Source organism: Halichoerus grypus, chromosome 10 (genome assembly GCF_964656455.1).
Source record: "Halichoerus grypus chromosome 10, mHalGry1.hap1.1, whole genome shotgun sequence".
NCBI lineage: Eukaryota > Metazoa > Chordata > Mammalia > Carnivora > Phocidae > Halichoerus > Halichoerus grypus.
This window is the reverse complement of record NC_135721.1, coordinates 105,385,937-105,413,776: the sequence shown is the minus strand read 5'-3', so window position 1 is coordinate 105,413,776 and position 27,840 is coordinate 105,385,937. Positions and strand designations below refer to the sequence as shown.

Sequence of the window (27,840 nt, the reverse complement as noted above, 5' to 3'; positions counted from 1 at the left end):
CACTTTGATGTTTTCTCTGGGATAGTCCAATTGCCATGAAAATCAGAGCACTGAAATGAACATATCAAAAGAAGGGCTTTCTTTTTTTCACGTTTACAGTTCACAGGATACTAATGATAATCCTTACCCTTCATACCTTCCCTTCAAGAATTAAGAATATGAATCAAAGAGTACTTTTAAGTCTGTATGTCGTATCTGTGCCATTATAGAACTTCTCGTGTCAAGGATCACAACTATGGGGTCATGTCAAGCCAGTCATCATTATGATTTATACATTTTTAACCCTTAGTCGTCTGACATTTCTTTGAGCTACACCAGAAGTAATGACCTGACCTCTAATTCTTTAGTGATTATGGTAGAGGCTTATTTCCAACATTTACATGGCATCAACTTTACTTCTTACAAAGGAATGAAATGAAATGCCAACCAGTTTTCACAGCGTGAGGTCTTTAGAAACTATTCTCCAAGACTGTGTTACAGACCTAGTCTATTTTCCCTCTTTAAGAACCAAGTCATTCATTTGCTTCTGTAGTATAACTTACTTTGACCTTTGGAGAGACTTCAGTTTTGTGAAACGTTCAGTGTGACAGCGTTATACTTGCCTAGCAAGAGTTCTTATTCTGGTGTACTGTTAGTAATCTGTGAGTTGTATATACTTCATTTCTCAGTATATGGATGGATGGTTGGATGGATGGATGAATGAACATGGATAAATAAATAGTAATGATTTGCAAAAATATTTTTTAAAATATCTTTCCCCAAATACAACCATATTCAGTTTAAAAAATAACCAATTCAGGAGATTCATTAACTCTCAGAAACATTCAATAAATGACAGTGACTTTCAGGGAGGCTTTTACTAAGAGTGAATATAGATTTTATATTAGAAGCCAATCTACATATCTTATACTGCATTAAACCTTTGTGCAGTTATGTTTAAAACATATTCAATTTCCTCCTCTCTGTGCACTCCTACCCACTAATTTTCTTTGGGGATTTTGATTTCTGAGCCCTGTAATATTCCCCATCAGGACTGCATCTGTAGACATTTTTTCAGCAGCAACTTGATGTTCCTGGTATAATTAATGAAGCTACAGAATATGTTTTGCTTTTCCTGCCTTCCCGGTAGGGTATTTTTTTCCCCCACTGAAATTGCTCAGCCAGAAGGTTAAGATTTGTAAACACCACTTTACTCTGAAAACTTACTTTCCCTCCTTCTAATTGTCAGTATTGTCTCATAACATCACACCTTTTATTTAATCTCTGGGGCCCATTATGTACATGATGCTTTGTGTAGTGCCAACACCAAAGGAGACAACCTCTCTCATTATGTAGAATGCCTGACAGAAACCTGAGCTGCTTTGAAACTCGAATGTCTCCAGAAGAAATTATTTACAAAGGGATTCTGGCTCATTCATTCTTTCAACACATATTTGTCAGTTGCCTTCTCTATGCCAACCACAATTCCAATGTTAGGGATACGACATTCTAGAATGCTGAGAGCCAGCATTCTGGGAGAAATAAACAGATAAATCACAATTATGAAGGAAATATATTGGAGGTTAGATGGAGATCTGTGTGGAAGAATAAAGCAGGAGGAGAGGGCATGAGTGGGGGAGATGGGGGTGTGCAGAGAAGGGAAAAAATCTGAAGGAATTTGCTCAATTACAGCAATATCATAGATTTCTGAGAAATCCCTTGGATCAATTTTAAAAATTAATCAGAACTAGAACTTGAACTTTCCTAAATATATTATTCCAGATTTGCATGCTTTCTTTCTTACATAAATCACTTGAATTTGAACTTTTTATTTATTCTTTAAGACAAGTGACTCTTAAAAGATTGATAAGGGAGAACACTGTTTTTCAATTTTTCTCTCTGTAGTTGGACTAAAAATATGGTATCTCTTGCAATTATACAACAGTCATAATTTTTGTTATGGAGCTTGACTTTCCAACCACTCTATACCCTAAGTATTAGCTTTCCCTGCTCCCTGGTGGGGCACTCCTTTTAATGTGCCAGGGAAATAGATGATTTCACCTTTGCCCTCTCAGTCGCATACTTCTCCCTGCATCCTCTGCTCCTCTAGGGACCAATGGACACATACACGTTTATTACCCCCTGGAACTCCTGGACTTCTGTTCCCCTCCATGGGATGCCTGACCTCTCTTGGGGGCCATGGGGAGGAGGTGAATATCACCACCCTTCCTTTTACTCTTCTACCACTAACTTCCAATAGTTCTCCGCTCCCAGCTACATGACTTGTGCGAAGGTATCAGCAAAGGAAACTAGCCAAGGCAGCAGAAGTTGATTCCTTGTGTTGTGATATGGGCTTCTGAAGGACTTTGACTTTTATTGTGAGGAAGATGGAAGCCATTGAGGGTTTTGAGCAGAGGATGGACGCAACCTGACTTAACCCTTTAGTCAATAATAGACCGCCTGGGGAGAGGCAATAATGGAAGCAGGGAGACCAGTGAAACTACTAAAATATTTGAAGTGAGTTGTTAGTGACTTGGACCAACATGGGGCTGCAGAGGAAATGAAAAGGAGTCTATATATATATACATATTTGAAAGAAGAATTGAGAGCAGAGGCCTATGAATTGTATGTTGCATGCAAGAAAAAGAGAAAAATCAAGGATGATACTAGAGTTTTGGCCCAAGAGAAATACCACTTACATCATAGGGAAAATCTAAAGTGTAACACATTTGGGGGTATATAGTAAGGGTTCAGTTTTTTATGTTCAGATTGAAATCATTATTAGACACTCAAGTGGGTATGTTGAGTTGGGTATACGAGCCTGGAGTTGAGGGCCAAATATAATACATTAATTTGGAAGTCATCAGGTTATACATAATATTTAATGAGACTGGATGAGATCAGCCAGGAAATGACTATAGATAGAGAAGATGTCCAAGACCTGAGTCATCACTACTCCAACATGAAGAGATTGAGATAAGAAAGAATCAGAAAAGGAGGCCAGTGAGGAGGCAGTGAGGTAGTATGTGTCATTGGAAGCCAGGTGAAGAAAATATTTCAGGGAGAATAAAGTGATCAACAATAGGGTCAAATGCTGCCCAAGATGAAGATCAAGAGTGGACCATTGCATTTAATGACATAGAGGTCATTAGTGACTTTGATTAGAGTAACTTCAGTGGAGTGGGGAAGTCAAACTCTATTGGAATGGGCTCTGGGGAATACTGACAAGGGAGAAAAAAAGAAGCCGAAAAGTTTGCTCTTTTTGGGGCGCCTGAGTGGCTCAGTCATTAAGTGTCTGCCTTCGGCTCAGGTCATGATCCCAGGGTCCTGGGATCAAGCCCTGCATCAGGCTCCCTGCTCAGTGGGAAGCCTGCTTCTCCCTCTCCCGCTCCCCCTGCTTGTGTTCCCTCTCTTGCTGTCTCTCTCTGTCAGATAAATAAATAAAATCTTTTAAAAAAAAAAAGATTGCTCTTTTTTGGAAGTTTTGATGTGAAAGACAGCAGACAAATAGGAAGCAAGGTCCAGAAATGGTTTTTAAGATGTGAGAAGCAACAATATACATGTATGCTAATAGGAATGGTCCCATAGAGGGAAAACAATGTGCTGATGTAGGAAAGAAGAATTGCTAGAGCAAGTTCTTGAGTAGAAGACGCAGTAGGATCTCATGCAGAGCTCAGTAAACTACAGCCTAGGGGCTACGTCTGGTCCTCCACTGTTTTTATACTTTTATTGGAACACAGCAATGTCCATTTTCACATAGTGTCTATGGCTACCTTCTCTAGACAGAGATGAGTAGTTATGGCATAGACCATATGGACCACAAAGCCTAAAATATTCACTATCCAGTCCTTTATTTAAAAAGTGTGTTGACCCTACCCTAGTTCAGAGAAAGAGTAGCTAAGCTCAGACAGGAGCAAGAGCATCTCATCAAGAAGAGAAGGAAGAGTGGAGCATATTTGGTAGAGATGCCAGTAAGGGATACACGTGATGGAGAAAGTTGAAGACATTTTCTGATTGCCTTTACTTTCTCCGTGACAAAGGACACAGAAGTCAGCAGCTGAGAGTAAAGATGATCTGAACCCTCAAGTCTTTCTCAGCACCAGTTGGTGCATTTCTTTGAAGGTGACCAGGGACTGCGAAAGACAGATCATTCACATCAGCCCCCCAAATAGTGTTGTTTTGAGCATATTAACCAATTTATCAGATCAATACAGATTCTTCCATTGGTCAAGGAGCTTGAAGAAAAAAACAATTGTCTTCTACCTGCCCAATTCCAGGCTCTCTTTTGAATATTCTGTTTTTCTTTGAGGTGAGGGGCTACTCAGAAAGAGACTTCTAGTTGTGAATACTACCCCGTGTAGTCATGCAGCTAAACAGCATTGCAGTCATGTCATAAAGAAGATTGCTCTGAGCCAGGGGCTGGGGTTTATAGGATTGCCTGGTGGTGTTTACCTTCAGGTTGCAGGTATTCAGTGTGTAACTGTTGGGAGATCACTCTTCACTGAGAGAACCTCAGCAAGGAAGGAAATCTGTCTCATAGTTAATGAAGAGGATTCCCAGGGTGCAAAGACAGCATGTCTTCCCCCTGGGTTCTGGTCCCTTTCCATGGCTGATCCCTAGAAGCTCACGCCCTCCCTCAACCTCCCCAACTCCTATCTCCAGTCTTTGTTCAATGCAATATATTAGCAGCATACCCTACCACCCTAAGAAAGAGGATTGGAGATTCAGGCTCTGATATTCAGTCCTAAGTAGTCTGACACTCTGATAGGCCCTCTGGGTGGACATATTGTTGAACCACTGCCTAGTTTGGCAAATTTCCATCCAGGTGTTGCTCCAGTGTACTAAGATGCAGTGGACTGAAACAACAAGGATCCAGTGGGTTAAGAATGAGATGCCTGATGACAGAATTGTGCAGGGGAGATTTTGTGTTCATTTCTCTGCACAAGGTTTGGCAGATGCCATTGCTTTCCATCCTTAATTCTTTACACACTAAATTCTCTGAAACGTATAAATAGGAAAAACATGCAATGTAGCAGGAACTTAGCCAGATTGTTTTTTAATTTTTCCTGAAAAGCACTGATTATGACTATTTTGAAGATTTTTTTTAAAGATTTTATTTATTTATTTGACAGAGAGAGACAAAGCGAGAGAAGGAACACAAGCAGGGGAAGTGGGAGAGGGAGAAGCAGGCTTCCCGCTGAGCAGGGAGCCCAATGCGGGGCTCGATCCCAGGACCTTGGGATCATGACCTGAGCTGAAGGCAGACACTTAAAGACTGAGCCACGCAGGTGCCCCAATATAACTTGATAAATTTTTGAAAAGACAACACACCCATGTAAATAGCACCCAGATCAAGAAATGGGGCATCATCAGCACTCCAGTGTCTACCCTACTAACATAACCGTAATTTTTTTATTAGAGAGAGAGAGCATAAGCAGGGAGAGGGAGAAGCAGACGCCCTGCTGAGCAGGGAGCCCCATGTGGGACTTGATCTCAGGACCCTGAGATCATAACCTGAGCCGAAGGCAGACACTTAATGGACTGAGCCACCCAAGGGCCCCTAACACACCCCTGTTTTGACCTCCAACTTTATAGATTCGTTTTACCTGTTTTTATAATCTCTGTAAATGGAATCAGGAAACATGTTTTGTTTCTGGTCTGACAACATTATTATTATTATTCAACATTATATTTATGAAATCCTTCTGTATTTTTTACATGTGGTTATAATTTAGTTCATTCTCTTTGCTAAAGAGTATACCATAATTTATTTATCTATTCTACAGTTGATGAACATTCAGGCAATTTCCAGTTTAGGACTATTATAAGTAGTGTTGCTATAAACATATGCCTTTCTGTGAGATATGTGTTGCTGATCATAGATCTTCATATGTTCAGTTTTCAGAGATAATGGCACTTTACCAAACTGTTTGAGCCAATTGGTATTTTAAACAGTAATTCACACATGCAAAAATAATGTTTAATAATGGATGTCTCTATGTTAATTTATTACATTTTGATGTCATAGAATAATGAGCTTTCCAAAGATATGCTCTAGAAAGTGAACATCAGCCTTGAATGGCTGTTATTTTAGACTTTTCGGGGAACCTCGGCCATGTCTGCAGCTATGAATGTCATAGAAAATATAGTTCACTCATTTTGAGAGTATGACCTGGGATTCCCTGGCAATTTTCCTTTCTTGCTTACCCACCATCCAAATAACGTGCAAGGTCTCTGAATTTCCTAACTAGCTCTCACATTTCTTTCCTTATCCCTCTTCCCCCTGCTATGTTGTTCAAATTCTTGACAGGTCTCACCTATAGGCACCTTCTACCTACTTTCTTAGAACCCTCTCTTTGCTCTCCAACTATATGTGCCCATCTGCATAAGAATGATCTTAAAAAAAAAAAAAAAACCTCAAACCTGATCATGCTTGAAATCTTTTTCATTGCTTATTACCTACAAAATGAAGTTTTCTGTCTATTTCATTCATTCATTTAGTGAACAAATATTTATTGAAGGCCTAGTATGTAGCAAGCATCTCGGTGGATTGATTAGTGACCAAAACAAACAGCCCATGCAGTTGCTGATAACTCACCACTTGGACCCTTGTACCATTCTGCTCCAGTAGCTCCTAACTACTTGTGATTCTTTCTGCCTTTATAATTTTAATTTTGGTGCCTTCAGAATTATGTGCCTTGCTAGACTTCCCTTCTCCATTTCGTCCACCAGGAGAACTTCCAAGCCTCCTTAGGGACTCAGCTTAAATACAACTCATCCATCTCCCCCTCCATCCCATGATCTCCATGAATAATGGAGTTTCCTTCTATGCTCTTTGGTGAACCCCATGGATATTTTCTGTGTCATTTATCACACTGTAATTATCTGTCAGTGTATCTGAACCCTACCTGGGATTTATGAGCTACTTAAAGTCAGAAACAATAGCTTATTCATTTCTATGTTCCCAGGATCTAGCTTAGTGTATAGTAAGCACTCAGTACAGGTGTGTTTGAGGAAACAAAAAAGGAAAGAGGGGGAGAGAAAGGGGAGAAGGGGATTTTGAGCCCTTGAAAACAATTGACAGATCATGAAAAATTTTAAGCCGTGGGGACTTGGAACACATGTACTCTGATCTTCTCATTTTTTAGAGTTGAAGAAATTGAGGCCCCTTAGCTGGTTGCTCCAGGCCCTTTCTTCCCAGCACGGATCTCTCTCCACGGTTTGCCAAGGTTTTCAGTAGGAGTAAGGGTTGGCACTAAACACAGTGGCTTCCATTCTGTTCATCTTTCCCAAACTCAACCTTGTTCCTGATCATGGAGTCATGGTCCCTATCACCCTCCCACACCCACCAGTTACAATGGCTTTGAAGAGCCAAATAATTGAGGCCTTTTAGGTGAAGGGCCTGAGAGAAGGTGTAATGGGGGGGGGGGGGTGCTTTTTTTTTTAAGAGAAAAGAAATCATTGTCTACAAAATGAAATTGGAAAAGAGAAGAGAAAGAGGAACCAGTGAAAGGATCTGCCACAGCCACCACTAGCTGTTCCTGATCTAGAACTTGATGAACTTGATTCATCAAAAACTGGGAATTCTCTTAGACATTCCTCCAAATTAACAGTGTATTTAAAACTGACTTTAAGAGACATGAGGTTCATATATATATATATATATATATATGGTATATATAATTATATATATATATATATATATGGTATATAATTATATATATATAATTCTGAGACATATACATTGAGATAAGAATTTTCAGACACTAATATATTCTGTACAAAATGTGTAATTTATCCCTTTAACTAGGACCAGTTTATGGTGAGTGAGCAGTGGGTGTAGGTCTGATTTTCTTTAAACAAAAATGATTAAGAAGAATAGAATGAGGTATCATACATTGTTTTCAGGAGTGTATTTTGGAACATAGTGGAAAATTGTGCAAGACCTCCTTGGGGGTAGAATATATATGCCAAAAGGATTGCCATTTACAAATGGATTATTGTGTTTTATGAGATCTTCACTCACTGCTACTCCTGACCTCCTCATACCCACAAAACGTGCCTATGTCATCTTAGGATATTCCCCCACCCAACTGTAAATAAGGGCCAAGTTCTCACCAAGTCAATACACTGTACTATTGGTTTTGGAATTTTGTAGTCATGGATGTCCTTTGTTGGCAAATGAGAATCATTCCACGTTCTGCATTTGTATTTTGGATGAGTGTGGAGCAGATGAAAGAGGCACATCTTAAACTTTTAAATTGTGAAAATGTCACCCATATGGAATGTCCGTACAAAAGTTTAAAAGTTCAAAAGTCAAAAGAGAGGCATTCATAATAAAAAGAGGAGGGAAAAGGCAACTTGGACATTAATCTCTTCCTTCCTTCATCTCTTCCTAAGAACGAACAGTTGTTCTTCTGGTGACTGTGGTGCGAAGCGCCCCGCCCTCCGCCTTCTGGGTGTCTTTTCTGCATTCCTTAAGCAAGGGCTTCTTTTGAGTCAGGCTGTGTTCAAGGGATCCACGCAGAGGAGTGAATGCCAAACTGCAGGGAAAATATATACTCTAGGGCACAGAAATGCTTGTGCTTTCAGAGTATGGGCTGCTGTGAGGGCAAACCCACTTGTCCCCAGAAAGGAAAGTCAGAAAACTGCTTAAGCAGCAGTGTCTCCCCTTTCTTTCCAAACACTCCAGAACACAGAAATGACCTGCTGCCCCCTTGTTCCTATGCCTCCCTGTGGCTCGCAGCTGAGTAAGCCCCAGTTGTCTGTCTGTGTGGATTGCCTTGAAGCAGGCACGCAGATTAAAACAAACAAACAGGGACGCCTGGGTGGCTCAGTCAGTTAAGTCTGCCTTCGGCTCAGGTCATGATCCCAGGGTCCTGGGATCCAGTCCCACATTGGAGCTCCCTGCTCAGCGGGGAGCCTGCTTCCCCCCGTCCCGCCTGCCCTCCCACTGTTTGTGCATGTGCGTGTGCGCTCTCTCTCTCTGACAAATAAATAAAAAAAAAAATTAAAACAAACAAAAACCATAATATTTTTGGAAGGAAGAAGAGCTCTAAAAACATTTGGCTTCCTTGTTTAATTACTGGGGGAATATATCTAGCATCCTCTGAGAGTGGCAGGTTGATCTGTGTCATCTACTGCCTTAATATCAGTTGTCATTTTTAGGTTCTGAATGCATCAAATGGTCCCAATGAACAAGCTGTCCCTGAGAATTAAAAAAAAGAAAAATTAAATACTTTGTCAATAATTTTCCTAATGGCTATATAATGATAGTCATTCATTCATTCATTCAACTAATACTCAATGGCCTGCTGTGTACTGGGCATGATTTTGAATGCCAGGGATAAGCTAAATAGACAAAAATGATTGTCTTCATGAAGCCTACATAATGGTGGGGGTGGGTTGACAATAAACACAATAAATAAGGCAATAAGGCAGTGCTGGGTGCTGGAGAGAAATAAAGTAGGAAATGGGAATAGACAGAGCTAGAAGGGGGGGCATATTTCAATTTTAAATAAATTGGTCAGATAAGGTTACACTGAGGTTATAACTTCTCAAGAAAACCTTGAAGATGATGGAGTGGGTCAAGTGGTTCTCATGGAGGAGAGCAGACCCTAAGACGGGTGTGTACCCGGCATGGGTTGAGGAAAAGGAGAGCAGTGAGAGATGAGTCAGAGAGGTTGGGAGAGGGGTGACAGGTGACCCAGACAGTGGTGGATGGCCACTGTAAGAATTTGGCTTCATTTCCAGTGATACGAGTAACTTGCATCACTTTGAGCAAGGGATTTATTTGGTGTAATATATTTTAACAGGATTGACCTGGCTGCTCTGTTGAAAAGCCATAGTAGGGATGCGAACAGAAACAAAGGAGAGCAGAGTGCTTGAGGAGGAGGTAGTGAGAAATGGCTGGGTTCTGGATATACTTTGAGGGTAAAACCAAAAAAACCCACAGAACCATATTGATGGATTGGACACATGGTATGAGAGAAAGAGGGAGCTAAGGATGACGTCAGTTTTGCTGGTATTGCACTTATTGAGATGGAGAGCCAATTAGAGAGGGAAAATCAGAAAATTGGTTTTGGACATAAGGTTTAAAATAGTATTAGTCTAAAGCAGCAGAATAAGCACAGGTGTGACATGCTATCTCTCTTGAGATACTATGAAAATGATGGTAAAGGAATATAAATACACAGAGATGAAGAGAACGAGATAGGTGACTACGAGATGACATATTTCAATAAGTCTGCAGAAGAAAATGAGGAGAATGCATGATGGAACAGAGTCTAGGTTCCATAGAGAACCGTAGCCACCAAGGTCACTGACCCACTCAGAATCAGTGGAGAGAGCCCCAGACTTGAGAACTACCAGCCCAGCGGAATAGGGAATAGGACTTGGGAATGGAAAGAAGGGCGAGGAATTAAAGGAATATGGACAAAACTATCAGCCCCTCCACCTGGTCCTCTTGCTCTGCATCTAGAATAATTGATAGCCAATTACTTCCCAGACCAAAAAGCCAAGGGCTTTTGTGTGTGTGTGTGTGTGTGTGTGTGTGTGTGTGTGTGTGTGGAGGTAAACAAATTATTAGAAAAGAATCATGGTAGCCAACATTAGAGTCAAGCAGCCAGAGTAAAGCTCTTCTCATTCTAGAATTTATGGATACCACACCATAGTGGCTGGCACCCACATGCTTACCCAAAAAAGAGATCTACAAGCTGGTAATTCCCACTCACGTACTCAGAGCTCCCAGTTGGCCCCTCTCTTGTCCCCAGTCTAAAATGTGAACTAGCAACAAAATGTCCACAGGCTATTGAGAAAGCCCACACTATTGACTGATGAAGGAGCTAAGATGGACAAAATAAGAAATGATGATAGAAGATACAGGGATAATTCAAGAAACAAATAAACAAAAAATTAAAACAGAAACTATCTTCAGAGAGAATTTTGAATATATCACATTCATAAGATAAGAACAAGATGCTCTGAAAAATAGGTAACAAAAATAAAGTGGCTTTTTTTGGAAATTAAAAATAAGATAATGGAACAAAAGCCAGATTCTGTCTACATAACTGTTGTAAGAAGAGATTGAAGGAAATCTCCCAGAATGGGGAACCAGGCAGAAAACAAAAAAGGAAAATTGAAAGACAAAAAGGCGACAATAAGAGAGAAAAGATAAGGGACGCCTGGCTGGCTCAGTAGGAGGAGCATGGGACTCTTGATATCCAGGTCGTGAGTTTGAGCTCTACGTTGGGTGTAGAGATTACTAAAAAAGAGAAAGAGAAAAGGTATGAGATACAGGCACAATCAACCTAAAGAGAGCAGGAGAAAAGGAGAAAACAGAGGAGAGGAAAATATGAAAGACATAATACCAAAAAAAAAAAAAAATATATATATATATATATAAAAGGTAAAGACAGGTACTGTCTTGAAGTTTAAATAGCACATAGAGGAATGAACTAGGTTCAGGCAATACGAGTAGGAAACTGGAAGATATTAGATGCATGTAAAAGGCTTAAATTTCTTCTCCCCAAAAGAAAAGATAAATGGAAAAGTATTACCCAAATATAAGCCATGCTAAAAGCATGCAGGATTTTCAACAACTGAAGGAACAGCCCAAAAACGAAGTATGTTATCGTGGTATTGTTCCCTTTTTTTTTTTAAGATTTTATATATTTATTTGTCAGAGAGTGAGGGAGAGAGAGACAGAGAGCAAGCACAAACAGGGGGAGCAGAAGACAAAGGAAGAAGCAGGCTCCCCGCGTAGCAAGGAGCCCGATGCAGGACTCGATCCCAGGACCCTGGGATCATGACCTGAACCAAAGGCAGCAGCCGCTTAACCAACTGAGCCACTCAGGTGTCCCATGGGAATGTTCCCTTTTGAAAGCCACGTGGTTCGTGGTGTTGGAATTGCAACAAGTAGGACAATCAGAGTCTAATATATGAGCCTGCAGAAAATTATATTTGCATTTTTGTAATCATGTAAATTTTTATTTTATCGGTTTTGAACTTTTAGAATCAATTTATATGCACATAATTGAAGTCAATTATGGATCCTGAACAAGATAAAAACATTTCAACTTTGATCATTTTAAAAGTAAATTTAAGCTAACAGGAGTTGGAGGTAAAAGGATTGGCAGGTAAATGTCCTCTCTCACAGAGAAGTCAAGTGATGCTGTCTTGAATTGGTGGATTAAGAAATGGCTTATTGAGATTGTCAATAAGCCATTTCCACCACTGGAAAGAAAGACCAGTGGTGACAATTCTATCAGGAAGAAGGAGAAAGGGCAGATGGGAGATAGGATAGGAGATCAGAGCTGGATATTGATAGTTAAATTCTAAAATTGGTCAATCAAGAGAAAGCAGTATAAATAGATTAATTAGAAATATGGAATTAACCCCCAGGAATTTAAGAATAGAAATGCTGAGAATAGCTGTCAAGAAACAGAACTAGGGTAAGAGTATCACAAGCAATCATTGCTTTTTCTTTATAGCCCCTCTGGACAATTTTTTTTGAAAATCTATATATGTGTTTCTTTGATAAATAATACATTTTTAGATTGCTACCATTTACTAAGCATGTGTTGTCGCTGTTACCGATCTAAACATTTAATATGAACTATCTCCCTTAATTGTCATAACAGCCTGTGAAGTAAGTCCTGTGATTTCCTCCTTTTTATAAGGCAAATGAATGTTGTACAGGTTAAAAAACTTGCCCAAGACAGTTCTATCAGGCAGGGGTTACATTTGACCCTGAGTAATAGAAAACCAAAGTAAACAGTAGCTTAGATAAATTAAGGACTTTTTATTTGTTTGCATCTTGTTTGCTTTTTTTTTTTTTTTCTTTCCTCATGCAGCAGGAAGCCTAAAGGTAGGTGTTTCTGGCATTGATTCAGTGACTCAAGGATATCAAGGCCTTGGTCTCAACCCTATAATTCCCACGCCATTTCCTCATAGATCAAGAGGCTTCTGCAGCTCCAGCCATTGCATGTGTGGTCCCAATAGCAAAAAGAACAGAGCCTCTATATCAGAAACCACATTTTCCTCTCAGACTTCTGCTGACGTGTGGTTCCTCATGTGTCACATTGCCACCCTAGTTGCTGGAGATGTTGAAAAATGCATATTTTTCAATTATTATATATTGTTGGCCTGAATAATGTCAGGTTTCCGTGAGGAGAGAAGGGGAAAATGGATATTAGGTAGTACTGAGCAGTGGGTCCCACACTGAGCAGTGGGTCCCACAGCGAGCAGTGGGTCCCACAGCTAGAGAGTAGCAGAGCGGGGTCTGAAATCCAGTAAGACTTATTTTTAAATAAACTAGCAAAAGCATCAATAATATGAGGGTCAGCAAGAATTATTACATAAACTAATGACAGAATTTTAATTTTGAATTAGAAAAGAAGCACAAGTTATATTCAAGATTTGCCCTTCCACAGGCAGTGAGAAAATGAGCAAAAGGGAAGCAATTGGAGCCAAAAGCAAAGAGTAATTCTCCCAGTGGAGGAAGGGCTAACAGGATAGAGTCCTTACTGAAGGCCAAATACCCCTGCATCTAAAGGGAAAGAATCCAGCTTGTAAAACAATTTAAAATAAAGTTGGGGGATATAATTACAGTATTTAAAACAAATTGACTTCCAAATGAGAAAATTATATTTTAGCAGAATTCCATAGGTTAAGTTATAACTTAATGAGGAAGTACCTGTGTGTAGTTTACTAATCACATTTCAAGGAATGCAGTTTTAATTTTGTCAGAGTTCATTTAATGGATAAGCAGCACCACTTTACTCCCAAGAAATTATGATTGCTCCTTTTATTCCACTTGATATACATCTTACCAAAGAAATTAGCTGGATTTTTTTTTCTTTAAAAATTTTTTTTCACTTGATCTGCTCAAACAGAATTACTTTTTAAACAATAAACAATGCTATCGATTATAATTACAGACCCTGCTTACATACACTTACTGTCTATAGTATGCAGCACTCCAGCGGATTCAAACCGAAGTACTCATTAGCATTGAAACTGCGAGGTTTAGAAGACATAATAGCGAGTGTTTTCATAAAAGTGACATGAGGCTTTTGGAAAGAACCATTTCAAGACTATGGCGGGTTGACATGAAAGCCATGAAAAGGAAGCTTTAGGGGTTTCATATGAGGGCACTCGATCAACATTTTCTCAGCTGTACAAATGAGCAATGACTCAGTCAACTAGCTGGAGGGGGAGGAGAGTGTCCCTCAGCTGACGCTCAAAACACATCTGAGATTCACAATGGTAGAGCTGAAAACCTCTCATCTTGAGAACTTAACCAGAGCAAACATCTTCCTCTTTTCTTCCACGCTGTGCCACAGATGCTGTTCTTTTCAGAGGCTTTATTCTTTCCCCTTTGAAGAACTCTGTTAATATTCATTTTAACTTGATTTCACCACATTAAATTTTTCCCATGGAGCAGGGCAAGGTCAAGAGGGGTTGGAAGAAGACTCAAGCTATACTACACTGTTACCTCCCAAAATGTGGATCCTTGCACTTCCACGTCTTGCAAATTGCACTTTTAAGTATGTGAACTCTTCCTTAGGTCATCAGGGGACCATGTACTACAGCAATGCTTCACTTATCTGGAAAAAGATAATGGCACAACAGTCCTTCAGAAGATAGCCCAAAGAATAAAGCAAAGCATAAAGCATGTCTATGAAGCCCACGTAGATGCCCTAAGCCCTAACCCTAAAACTTCTGTACTTTCCTAATTGGAGAGCCTCCTCAGCCCAATGTTGTACACGGTACTCTTGAGTTCTTACAACCTATTCCAGCATAGTTCCAATTGCAATAAGAAATGTGTAAAGTGATTATCTAAAACCCTGTAGCCGAGAATGGTGATTGAATACTTATAACAATGAGGAAGACATAAAAATTAATTTCAAAAGGCATTAATTGTAAGGCACAGATATAACTCTCTTTCATTGACACATTCATTCATTCATGAAGTCAACTCAAGTCAAAAGTGTGGATTTATTACCCATTTTATAAAAAGAATGGGATGCAGAACTATGAGGTCCCACACAAGGTATGAACACTCACATCCTTTTTTTCCACCTGCTCTTTTACAAGGTACTCCTGTGAATGGATATATGTAGTGTTTTTATTCTCTTCTGTCCTTCTACTCACTGCTTCTCCCTCAGTTCCAATGATTTGGTCTCCTGGATACTGCTAGGTTCTTACTTGACTAGACTGTTCTAGAAGTAGACCAATCAGAGACCTTTGCCAGGATTTTTCATACTGGAAGTAAGGTCATCAGACTATCTCTGGTGTTGGGAGGGGCCGTGTGTAACAACTTTTGGTGCAGTTGGTGGCCATGGGAACGAAGCTGATCAGTAGAAAAAAGAATGCCACCAGGTAGGAGAGAGCAATGGAAAAGCAATAAAGACAATCCCCTTGGCACATTTAGGCCCCAGTTTCCTGATGTCTTGTATTATACCTTTTTTTTTACTCCTGCAGTTTGCTCAATTTTTCCTTCAATTACAGGAAATCTCCAGTGTCCCTGAGAAATTCTCCTATTTTCCAGGCTAGTTTGAGTTGTGCTTTTGTCAATTGTAGCTTAAAGGCATTTGAATCACATAGTCTTTTGGAAATAATTATGCACCTTTCCTTGATATTACATCATTTGAGTAATATAATTTTCTAGTGTCCCGGTAGTGATAATACTGGGTCCTAATATGCTTTCTGGTTTTTGTTTTGTTTTGGTAACTATATTTTATGTGACAACCATTTCTCTCTGAGTATGAGGTGAACATTTTGACTATAAAATATAAGACCTTCACTGCCAGCCAAAGCAGACACTGTACCAGAAATTTTACCGAAATTCTAAATGCTCTATGTAGTATCATAAATGCAGTGACTTCTCCGACAGTCCTTTCTGCTTTTAATGAAAGTCTTTATAACTCATAGACCATCTTTCACCATGAAGACTCTTTACTGTACCATCAAGACAAATGCTCAGTGAGATTAATTCTGATGCATGCCAGTAGGTGAGAGAAATGTGCTCAGCCAGGCAATGCAACTCTGAATGAGAAGCACAATGTTCCTTCTTACTCAAATCCCAAACCATTACCCGCTTATGGGCCTAGGTGATGGGAATGACACTGTTATCACTGATGGCAGTAGGGGTGTGCCAAAAAATGAAAAATAAATAGACAGCTATTTAAAGTTGTTAGGACCTTCATATGTCCCACAAATATTAACGTGTCTTGTATAAATTATTATTTATCCCAGAAACCTTTTGAAAATTAATATAATAGATTGAGAAATTGAAACTTCCAAATCAGGCACTCTGGAAGCACTTGCTTTGAGATTATTATCATTTGTCGCTCCTTTACTTTATTAAGGTAGCATGGACTCATAATTTCTATGTATATTCAGTATTCCTTTTAGAATATTTTTCTTTCCCCAAGAACCGACTGCATGAAGACATGTTTTAGGGGACAGAGGCCACATTCTGCCTTTTCTCTGCGACTCCAGGTGCTTGGTCTCAGGTCACAGCCACGATCTGGGTGGGTGCCTTGCAAGCCACGATGCCCCGGGCACCATTTATAACACAAAGCCACCGTGTGGCACTTTGTTTCTCTCAATAGGAATGATACTGAACCACAATCCTGTGCTGAACCTCAAACCTCAAACAAAAACTCTCCCCTTTTTAAAGACAATAAGCACAAATACCTTAAAAGTGTGTTAAGAATGTTAAGAGGAAATTTGCAGAAAAGAAAAAGTGGAACAGGCCCGACATATATAAAATGATGCTCAACTCTGCTGGTAAGTCAGGGATGCCTATTTTTTTTTTAAAGATTTTATTTATTTATTTGACAGAGAGAGACACAGCGAGAGAGGGAACACAAGCAGGGGCAGAGGGAGAGGGAGAAGCAGGCTTCCCGTGGAGCAGGGAGCCCGACGCGGAGCTCGATCCCAGGACCCTGGGACCGTGACCTGAGCCGAAGGCAGACACTTAACGACTGAGCCACTCAGGTGCCCAGGGATGCCTATTAAGACCACTGCAAGATCCCACATTGCATCCATCAGATTTGTCAACATTTTCTGGAAGTCTGATAATGGCAAATGTTTTTGAGAATATGGTAAAATGCAAGCTCTCCTACACTGCCAATGGGAACTTGGCGTCCTTCCCACTTTGATGAGCAAGTGTCAGCATCGGGTACTGATGAAGATACATGGATTCTAAGAATTAATGATATTCACCCTAGAGAATCTCCCAGATGTGATTAGGGCAACAGGAAGTAAGTTTATGCAAACCAGACTTTCTGGAGGAAGAAACCATAAATGTCCATCAATAAAATAATGAATTAATAAACTACATTCCTATAGTGGAATAGCATAATAGTTAAAATTAATTAACTAGACCCACACGTAGAAGCAAGGATACATTTAAAGGTATAATGTTGGTTGCAAATAGCCATTGACCAAAGATGCATACAGTATGATATGATTTATGTACTATTTTAAATATACAGGGGTCCATCCATACCAAGGACCAGCAAACTTTTTTCTGTAAAGGGCCAGATAGTAAATACTTTGCCCTTTTGGCTCTCTTGCAAACCACTCAACTCTGCTATTATAGCCTGAAAGCAGCCACCGACAATATGTAAATGAACAAGCATAGCTGTATTTCAATAAAACTTTATTTACAAAAACAGGTGACAGGCTGGATTTAGCCCTCAAGCCTTAGTTTGCTGAATCCTGATCTATACCACATGAAAATAGATTTGGTATTGATATCTACCTTTTGAGATAGAACCTGCTCCTGGAGAAAGGGAGAAAAATGGGATCAGGGAGAAACATTCTATGCACAGCATAGAATTAATCTGCACTGCTACATCCTAAGGATATAATTTTTAAAAAGTACTAAAGTAAATATGGCGCAATGTGGACATTTATTACATTTTGATCTGTGTTAGTTACACTATTATCTGTATTTCTGTGTATAAGAGAAATATATAATAGTGAAAGAAAAGAAAGGTAAAATAAAGACACTGAAATATTAAAGGTAACATAAATGAGAACAATAGGAAGGAGAAATGTCTGCAAGAATTCTGTTTCTTCCAGAAGACTCTGTCTCTGTCTGTATACCCCCTTGCAGTGACAAGTTAAACCAAGAAGTTAAGAGGTGTGAATGCCAATGGGAGAAATTTCTCTCTGTTCTCAGAACTAGTCATCATGGTTGAACTGCTGCATGATTGGCATTTGGATCTAGGGCAAGGGTCGAGCATGTTGTGATTGAATCTCTCTTTACATTGGTTAAGGCAAGTGTGAATAGAAATTGTGACCTACCTCTATCAAAGTTCCAAGACTTTAGACTTACATTTTGTGACTGACCTCACCCCCTCTCCATTTTATCTCCTCTAACGTCATCCTTACAACATGTTGTTAAGGTGTTTACTTCATAAACTCCATAGTTTGCTTCATCATCATAGTACAACGGTAAGGTGTATAGATCCCAGCAGCAAACGTCCTGGATTCAAATCTCAGGTGTGCCTATAATGAGCTGTGTGACCCTATGCCAGTCAGTGAATGCCTCTGTGCCTCAGCTTTCTCATTTATACAAATGGGGTGCTAATAACAGAATTTATCTCGTAGAGTAGTTGTGAGGTTTCAACGAGTTAATTATTTGCCAAATACCTAGAACAATGACTAGCCCCTCGTAAGTGCTGAGTCCACGTTTTATACAGAATACAGTGAAGTGGATTTACTTATCTTTTTTATCTTGTTGAACTGTATTAGCCACCTTAAAATTTTCTAGAACAAAATGACAGAGTGCACAGTATCTGAGAGTACAGGGTTTGGAGCCCAAGAAACCAGTGATTTAATCCCAAATTGTGACTTTTATCAGCTCTGAGAATATAAATAAATCTTATAAGTGCTTTGAAACTTGGAATCCTCCTCTGTAAAATGAGGCTAATAACAGTACCTACCTCCTAGAGAATTGTTGTAAGAACTAATGAAGTGATCGGATGCAAAGGACTTAGGTCAGTGCAGAGTAAATACTCAAACAATACCTCTGAGAGTAATTGACAATTGTGAAACAATTGTTGGCGGTATTAAGCAAACACATAAATCCTGTGCCAAGAATGGTGGAACTGAAGTGGCTTTAGAAATAAAAGTGCGTTGGGCGCCTGGGTGGCTCAGTCGTTAAGCGTCTGCCTTCGGCTCAGGTCATGATCCCAGGGTCCTGGGATCGAGTCCCACATCGGGCTCCCTGCTCTGCGGGAAGCCTGCTTCTCCCTCTCCCACTCCCCCTGCTTGTGTTCCTGCTCTCGCTATGTCTCTCTCTGTCAAGAAAATAAATAAAATCTTTAAAAAAAAAAAAAAAAAAAGAAAAAGAAAGAAAAGTGCGTTGACTTTTCGACCTGGTAGGAAAACTTGGGATCTATAATAGTGTCAAGCCCGGCATCTCAGTAAGTGTGCCCTCATCTGCGTGGTGAGGGAATTGCACAAACGGTCTTGCAGATGTTAAGGCACAAACATGTGCCCTTAAACTCCAGATGAAATTCCATGGAAGTTGACCTTCAGATATGTTTTCTCTCGTTCAGGTCTCTGTTATCCCCTGTGTGCAAAAAGATTGATCATAAAACAGAAAATGTCATTTAAGAAGCTTCAGGGTTGAAATAGTAGAAGCAGAGCCAAGCTTAGTGGTAATCATCAGAATCTTGTCTATCAAAGTAGAAAAACCAACCCTCCAGATTGAAATAAGAAGCTGTCCTTCCAGTGCCAAACTCATCAGGGCAGAGCATTGGATGTATGAGAATCCTGCCAGGGTGGGATCGGTCTATCCTGCCGCAAAGCATATGCCATAATCTCTGAATGAGCCGAGGCTACTTTAAGCAGCTCTGGCCACAGTTTTTTAGCCATGTTGTTCTTAATGCAGCTGTGAGAGCCTTTTGGTTATTTTCAAACAAATAACCAAAATAAGTTCTTTATTTGCTTGGGGATCAAGCACAAAGATTAGAATAATGTTTCCTAAACCAGGCCCTGGCACACCTTGCTACTCAAAATGCAGTTCCTGGCCCAGCAGCATGCTCAAACAAACATTAATATAAAAAAAAAAAAAAAAATACAAAGGTTTCTTGAAAAATAAGTGGATTCTGAGTCCAAAGATCTGGTGTGGAGCTTAAAGTCCTTCATTTCTACCAAACTTTCCATCAGTGCTGCAAGTCTACTCTAGAACCTTGCTGCTCCTAGCATGGTTCAGCAGACTTCGCTTGGGATGCACATTCTCTGTCCCCTCTCCAGACTTCCTGAATCATCATCTGCATTTCAGCAAGACCCTCCACCCCCTCCTGCCCCCAGCAGTTTCTATGTACATGAAAGATTCAGAAGCACTGCTCTAGAACATATAGGAATCCATTCCCTCAAGGCTTTGGTTGCACAATGTACCCAAAAGTCCTGAGATATGGTATGCTGCTATAGTAAACTCTAGAGGGCTCTGCCTGTGTCCCTTCCAGTCCTTTTCCACTTTCATACACAATGCTTCACTTCCAACAGCCAGGACCCTTGTCTCTTTGTTGGCTGCTCCCTCTGGATCTGGAACCCCCTTTGCCTACTATCAAAGAAACCAGGAAGTGCCTGGGGATTCCATCCCCTCCACTAGCCCTTAACCAAGAATAACAGGCACAGGCATTACCACACTCCAGCTCCCTTGTTCTTCATCAAAAACTCAACTTGATGTGTGGTCTATATCAGGATGGAGAAAGCCAAAGTTACCATCTGCCTTCTTCCTTCTTCCTTCAACCTTTCTACTCCCAATCCTGCTCAGTCCCCTATAAAGGTGCCAGAAAACCCTTCATAATAAACCCTTCTTCATAAATCCTTGTCTCAGGGTCTGCTTCTGGGGAAACCAAAGGAGGACACATGTTGTTTTAGCTCAGTGTGATATAGACTGAGACCAGTACCCAACCAAGAGTTGGGTGATTTCTAAAGTTCCCTTGGTCATTGCATTAGTGCCTGAATCTCTGATGTAGCCTGGGTCAGATCTTTTGAACATCTCAAAAGGCTGCAGGAAGCCAGTGAATTCTAAGAATTCCACACTTGGAAATTTAGATGCTCACATTCTGAGAATGTGATGAAAATAAATTACACTTGACTTGCTGAATGAGCTAACTGTGGCTATGTGGTAAAGGTGGTGATGATGCTATCCTTCAACTGGTTTGATAAAGGACCCATAAAAAGAGCTAAGGATCTAGAAGACCTGACCAAATGCTACAGCCACAGCCACCAGCTACCTGTGGCTGACTGAGTACCTGGAAGGTTGCCAATGCCAACTGAGATGGGCTGTAAGTGTAAAACCCGTACCTCACTTTAAAGACTAGGCACATAAAAAGAATACAAAATATCTCAATTTTATGTTGAGTACATGATTGGTAATGTTTATGAAATATTAGCTAAAAATATATATATTAAAACTAGTTTCACCTGTTTACTTCTACTTTTTTAATGTGGCTACTAGAAATTTTTAAATTATATATGTAGCTCACATGGTATTTCTATTGGGCTGGGTATAATAGAGACCTTACCTTTTGACCTAAAAGGTCAGACCCAGTTTAAATTTCCCCAACTCTTCATAATGCCTTCACCGTACCTATTTCAGGGTGGAATTGACCCCCAGTAAACATACAAAATGGTAAAGTTCCCATCGAGGTAGGAATGTCTAAAGTTTGACCCTTAGCTCAGAAGCTATTATACCAGAAACATATTATAAAAACCAGAGCTAGTAGTTACTCTTAGTTTAAAATGATCAGACTTGAGGAAATTTATTTTAAAGCTGTTAAAAAGTTATTCCAATTCTTCTGTGCTCATACATAAAGTGTGGTGGTCAGTTCTTTTGCTTCACTCACAATTACTCTGTGCTGTGATCTTCCAAGCCCTCCACCAATAGTGTATAGAGGTCAAGGCCCCCAAAATTCTCTCCTAAACTGGGACAGCTTCTTAACTGAGTTCCTTCTTTTTGGTTTCTCAGCTTCAACTCCATCCTCCAAATGGCCACCAGATAATCTCCCTACACACAATCTGGCCTCAGCTCTCCTCATCTCTCACCCAAAAATGGGCCTTCAGTAATTTCACATTTCTTGCTAAATTATCTCCAGATACTGCAACAGACTTAAATGCTCTCCATACTCTGCCCCAACTCTACTTTTCTCATTGCAACTCACCTTCTTTTTTCCAATTCCTATTAGACTCCTCCCCATTCCGTCTGGGTCCTACTATGTGTGCTTACCTCTGATTTTTCTCCCAGTTTTCTTTGCTTAGAATTCCCTCTTCCCTCCTTCAGCACTCTATACCCCAAGTCCTAGCTCAAATGTCACTGTGTTACATGATGGTATATTATCAGTGCCTTAAGTCAGGAGGCAAAACACAGAAGGCCAACAAAACAACAGCAGAAATAATACAATGAGATGGAAAAGCTGTTGAATTAAAAAACATGGTTTCTTAGCTCTCTTGTCTTCTCTTAAAGAATGGGGGGGGAAAGATGTTAATTTTGTGTTCAAAACCATCACTCAAAATGGAACTTCAACTTTTTGTGTGGATTTGCTCTTTTCCATTTTCTTGGAAGCCAAGTGAGATCACTGGTGAGTGGTTTGAGGTAGGGATTAAGATTAGGGGAGTAGTGAGGGACTGACAGAATTGGGAGAGTGTGACATTGTGACTGCAAATGATTTCAAGAACTTCTAGAACTGTAATTAATATTTAAAGGTTCCCTGGTATAGCTGCTTTGGCTTGAGTAGTAAAGCAGGAAGATTACATCTGCAGGTGTACTGAAAATATATTTGACTATATTTTCAACTTTTCTATAACTATCTATTTATAATGCTAGGAAAGTAGTAAAAAATACTTGGTTACTGAAAGGCAATCTGCCAGTTCCCTATAAATAAGGATTTTTAAAAGCAGACAAAATTTTGTTTATGTGTAAAGAACATTTCCTTAGAAAGGAGCAGTAACTCGGGGACTTGAATTTAATTATGTCATTTTTACAAAAGAAAGAAAGAAAGATCGAAGGAGGGAGGGAAGGAAGGAAGAAAGGAAGAGAGGGAAGGAGAGAGAGAGAGAGAAAGAAAGAAAGAAAAAAGAAAGAAAGAGAAAAAAGAAAGAAAAAGAAAAGAAAGACAAAAAAATCCCTTAGGCATACAAATTGAACTAATTTGCCCTTCCTGGTAGCCTAGCTAAAAACATGTGTCTAATGACTGGAGAGTATTTAAGCTAATGCAAGTGTGATTTACATCTTTCAGGAATGGACAAATGAGGTTTTCAGTTTGGCAACAAACCTGCTGGCCCAAAACATGTCAAGAGACGCATTTCTGGAAAAAGCGTAAGTAGCTCTAATTTTATTACTAAGGGTGTTGCTTCTTCTGAGTCAGTTTCCTTTCTCCTTTGTGAGTCTTTTGTTTATGCTGCACCAGCTTCGCACATTGATAAACATAAACTTCCCTTTGGGATTTGTTAGAGAACTGATACCTCCACTGTTTGGAATTGGAAAACTTCCAAGACAGATCGCTCTTTTCCTCCGAGCTGCACATCCGTGTTAGGCTGAGCTCCTCTGAATGTCAGTGTCTTTGACACACTATAAGGAGACACGTCCAAATCCCGGCAGCTGTGCTCAGAACCAAAAATTATTAATTTCAGAGAGCCTTTTGCTTCTACATAGGCCTGTGTCATATCAATTATTAATCTGACAAAGGGAAAGAAGAACATACGGTACTCATTTCTCTCCAGTCTTAGATCTCTGATAGATGCTATAATAACTTCCCTGCCTACCTAAATCAATAGGCTGATGTCCTGATTCCTGCCCTTAGACCATCACAGAAAGTGTTAGGAAGAAAAGAGAAAAAGATGTGGAGGAAGGCACAGAGTGAAAACGAGAAGGAAAGAGAAGCAAAACAGGATTACCCAATCACTCTGGAATTACACAGTCTTTCTAAAAATAATTTGACCAAGGAAAATAATGATTTTTGCCAGACGAGCAGCAAGGAGAGCTGGCTGCGTTCACTTTGGAAGCTATGGATGGCCAGGAGGTTGGGAAGCCTTGAAATCAAAACCACAAGCGGAAACATTACTAGTCCTCTATTTTATTACCTTTCTCTTTTTCCTCTTCTTCTGTAAGACATACCCATCATTCGAGACCTAAGACTCCAGCCTACATTTCTTTATTACTCTTCTGTGAATTCCTTTTACTGTTAGTACTCCATAGGTCTTCACTTAAATGTTTTTTTCATGTGATCATCTCCTCTTTAGTTTGTCACCTTGAAGACCCTTCTAATGCCTCCCCCTACCCCCTTCCTTTCTTCTTTCTTTTTACTGACTCTGATCTCTCCATCCTTCAACTAACAGACGTTTCTAGAACATTTATTGTGCCAGGTGATATTAGTCGAAGGGGACACGGAGATAAAGAAGACGTCTTATCTGGAACGTTGCATGTTATAGCCAGTAAACCTCTATTTGGCTAATCATTATCAATTGCAAATGTCCCTTTCCAACAAGTGTCTCCCTACGAATAGCTGCTATGGACATTCTAGAACATGCCTTTTGATGAATCCGTTATAAGCCTTTCTGCTACCTCTACATCTAGATGGGGGATTGATGGGTCATATGCAGTTTCCTAAAGTGGTAATCCCAATCCACACACCCATCAGCAGCGTTTGAAATTTCTGTTGCTCTGTCTCTCTATCCACATGTCCAAAAGCAGTCGAAGAGATAAATGCAGTAGTTATATTGACACAATCAAATACTTTGCAATGAGAGTGAATGATCCACAGCTATAAGCAAAAAATGAGGATGGATATCAAAAACATAATATGGAACGAAAGAAGCCAGACACAAAAGGATGTGATTCCATTTATATAAAGTGCAAAACCGGCCAAAAAGAAATGTATGTTGTTTGAAGTCAGAATAATGGTTCCCTTTGTGGGCCTGGCTCTGGAAAGGGGCATGAGAGGGGCTTTTGGGATGCTGCTAAAGGGAGAAGTTTCTATTTCTTGATTCGAGTGCCGACTGCAGAGGCCTGGACAGTTTGTTGAGATTCAGCAACTGGTGCATACGCATGAACACTTTTCTATATATTTTATTCTTTAATAGACAGCTTTTTAAAGATTAAACACTTTCTTTTCTGTTTCTCCAACAGCTATACTAAGCTTAAGCTGCAAGTCACTCCAGAAGGGCGCATTCCTCTCAAAAAGTAAGCTATGGGAGCATTTCCCAGTCAGTGTTCATGTTCTTTTCTCAAAGATTTGACTCTGTGCCATGGCTCTGTTTTGTTTCTCCACTGGCCCAAGTGGGAGCCTGAGAATGCATGGTAACCCCGTTCTCCCTCATGCCCCATGTTCACATCAATGCAGCTGGTTTCCTCATAGAGATTTTACTGTGGCATCATTTTCAAGAAACAACAAAGCAGGAAGAGGGGGGAAGGGGTGGGGGAAACTTACTGTTAAACCCAAAAGGCCTTTAAGATTCAGATCTGTTCTAGGAATGGCAACTGGGCGACTTCAGTGTCTCTTTCTACCAAGATGATGCTAGCCTTGAAGGAGGGGCTGCAAACTCAAATGTCAACAGAAACCAGTCAGGGAATTTAGGGGATGAAGCAAACCAGGAGCCCGAAGAACTGGAGTGAAACCCCATCTGGAGGAGACAATGACAATTCAACTCTACCATATTCCTTGTGGGACTGGTGGGCTCTGGACGCTAGATTTTGTCATGTTTTGATAGATCCCATAAATTCAAATTCTTATATTCAATTCTATTTTTAATATAATACTTAAACTCTATTTGTCAATAAATTGACCACTTTTTTATTGAAGTATAGCTGATACACATAAATTTTCTTTTTTAGAATGCATCCTTAATCTTTACCCTTTGACCTACTAGCTACTCGTAGGCTCCTGTTCATTGCAATGTTAAATTATTATTAATAATAGTAGTAATTACTTGTTTCTTAATAATGTTAATAATGTAAACCTTTAGAGCAATAGGTAGCAGCAAGGAGACCGAGTTATCAAGGATGTATTTTAGTGCTTACTCTTAGAGGCTATTTAGGACAATGTTTTTTAATTGGGTCATCACCTTTGCCTCAAGATGTTGATTTTATATTAAACATCTTCATTTTAAAAAGCACATACATAGATCTTTTAGAACCTATATGCAGATGCATGAAGCAGTGGATATCTTGAATGACAAAAGGGTTTGATTCAATGGGATACTGTCAGTTGGTGTCATCTATAAACCTATGATCCATAACTCAGGGTTGTGATTTCACTTCACAGCATATACCGCTTGTTCTCAGCAGACCGGAAGCGAGTCGAAACTGCTTTAGAGGCTTGTAGTCTTCCATCTTCAAGGGTGAGCATGTTGCTTTTCTAAAATTAGCACTACTAAATAGCTGTGAATAATTATACTGAAATATAACTTGCCCCCGTATTACCCAAACACTTTTTTAAATTAAGAAGACCATAGGACTCACTTGTTAATATTTACAATGTATGGAGCCACCATAATTATATTTTCTTTCATTCCCATAAACCCAATATGTTGATCTAGAAAGACCCTTGTTCTTTGTAAATAATGATTTTTAAGAACCATCTAATATAAAAAGGTATTGACCATTATTGTTAAGAATTTAAACTTCTCCTTAATAACAAATCCTTTGTTGATGTCCCTGGAGATGTTAGCTAATAATTATGGATTATGGTTAGGAAGATATTTGAAATATCCATTTCATCGCATTCCATCCTTTTTAAATGTCTAGTTTTAAGAGGTATAAGTTAATACGCAATTAACATGGTAACACATGTTTAGACATAACTATATTGACATACTCTGCAGGGCTGTGCTCACAAAGTTTTTGCTGGGAGGAGTGCAGGCTCAGTTTGGAGACCCCCTACTTTGCTCATATTGTGGTAAAGTGGATGAGAGGAAAACCACGTATCATGCTTTTTTTTTAGGCCCAACACATTGGAGGCACCCATGTATGTTGCCCACACAAATTAATTTGCCTTCATTTCAATGCATTTCTATATAACTGGCTCTAAAATTATTTGTTACCGTCGTTTCTAGGAGATCGGAGTCTGTTGTATAAAACATTTTTCTCAGGCTATATGCAGAACTCGTCTCTCCATTGCAAATTATTTTTATCCTAGTATCTAAGCAACAAGTAAGCTCTTTCCCAAGGATAACACTTATACTATAGGGAGAAACTTTGAGCCTCTTGGAACACTCTGGCAATGTTCAAGTTGCATTGAATGAAGTTAAGAAGCCATTGCTAAACTTATCATTAGTTTATGAAAAAGTATTGAGTGCTATTACTAAATTTGTCAGCCCATTTTTGTTGTGAATACTTTTCAGAAAAGTGAAGTTTATTAAGGACTTTGGTAGGTAACGGAAAGAAATGAAAGAGTTCTCCCCCACTCTGAGTTTCCTGTTATAGGTAGAAAAGGCTGGTGATGCTGCCAACACTGGACAGAGCCACGGAGAGGCTCCCCCAAACAATTTAACCTTCACTTTCATAAGCAAAATAAAATGACCAAACTTATTATTGCTCTTTCTTAGATGCTCTGGGGTAGGATAGATATGCTAGTTAAGGTCCCATTGTTTGCTCAACAAATATTTCTTGAGCTCTTACTACCTGCCCTCAGGCACTGAGAATGGGGTAATGAAAAAAATATAGTCCCAAGATTCAAGGACCACAGAGTTTCTGCGGGCTCTCCTCAAACATGTGGACCAACACAAGTGTAAATGGGGGGCGGGGTGGGGAGTGGTGCCATGAGCAAAAGGAGTAGAGTGCTGCCATTGTGAATAAGAGAGGATCATTCCAGAAAAAGAAAACAATGT

At 39.7% G+C, this 27,840-nt stretch overlaps 1 protein-coding gene across 5 annotated transcripts in view; it reads left to right on the top strand.

The window, feature by feature from the left end:
* The window catches only part of PLCB1 (phospholipase C beta 1), a 663,588-nt gene that overhangs the window by 427,120 nt on the left and 208,628 nt on the right, over nucleotides 1-27,840 (top strand). For all 5 annotated transcript variants that reach the window (XR_013441954.1, XM_036122370.2, XM_036122371.2 and 2 more), the window contains exons 5-7: nucleotides 23,253-23,332; nucleotides 25,142-25,195; nucleotides 26,277-26,352. Coding sequence is in view for 4 of the 5 variants with exons in the window: in XM_036122370.2 (XP_035978263.1) it covers nucleotides 23,253-23,332; nucleotides 25,142-25,195; nucleotides 26,277-26,352 (210 nt within the window). In the remaining variant the exon portion in view is untranslated. The remainder of the gene's footprint in view (nucleotides 1-23,252; nucleotides 23,333-25,141; nucleotides 25,196-26,276; nucleotides 26,353-27,840) is intronic.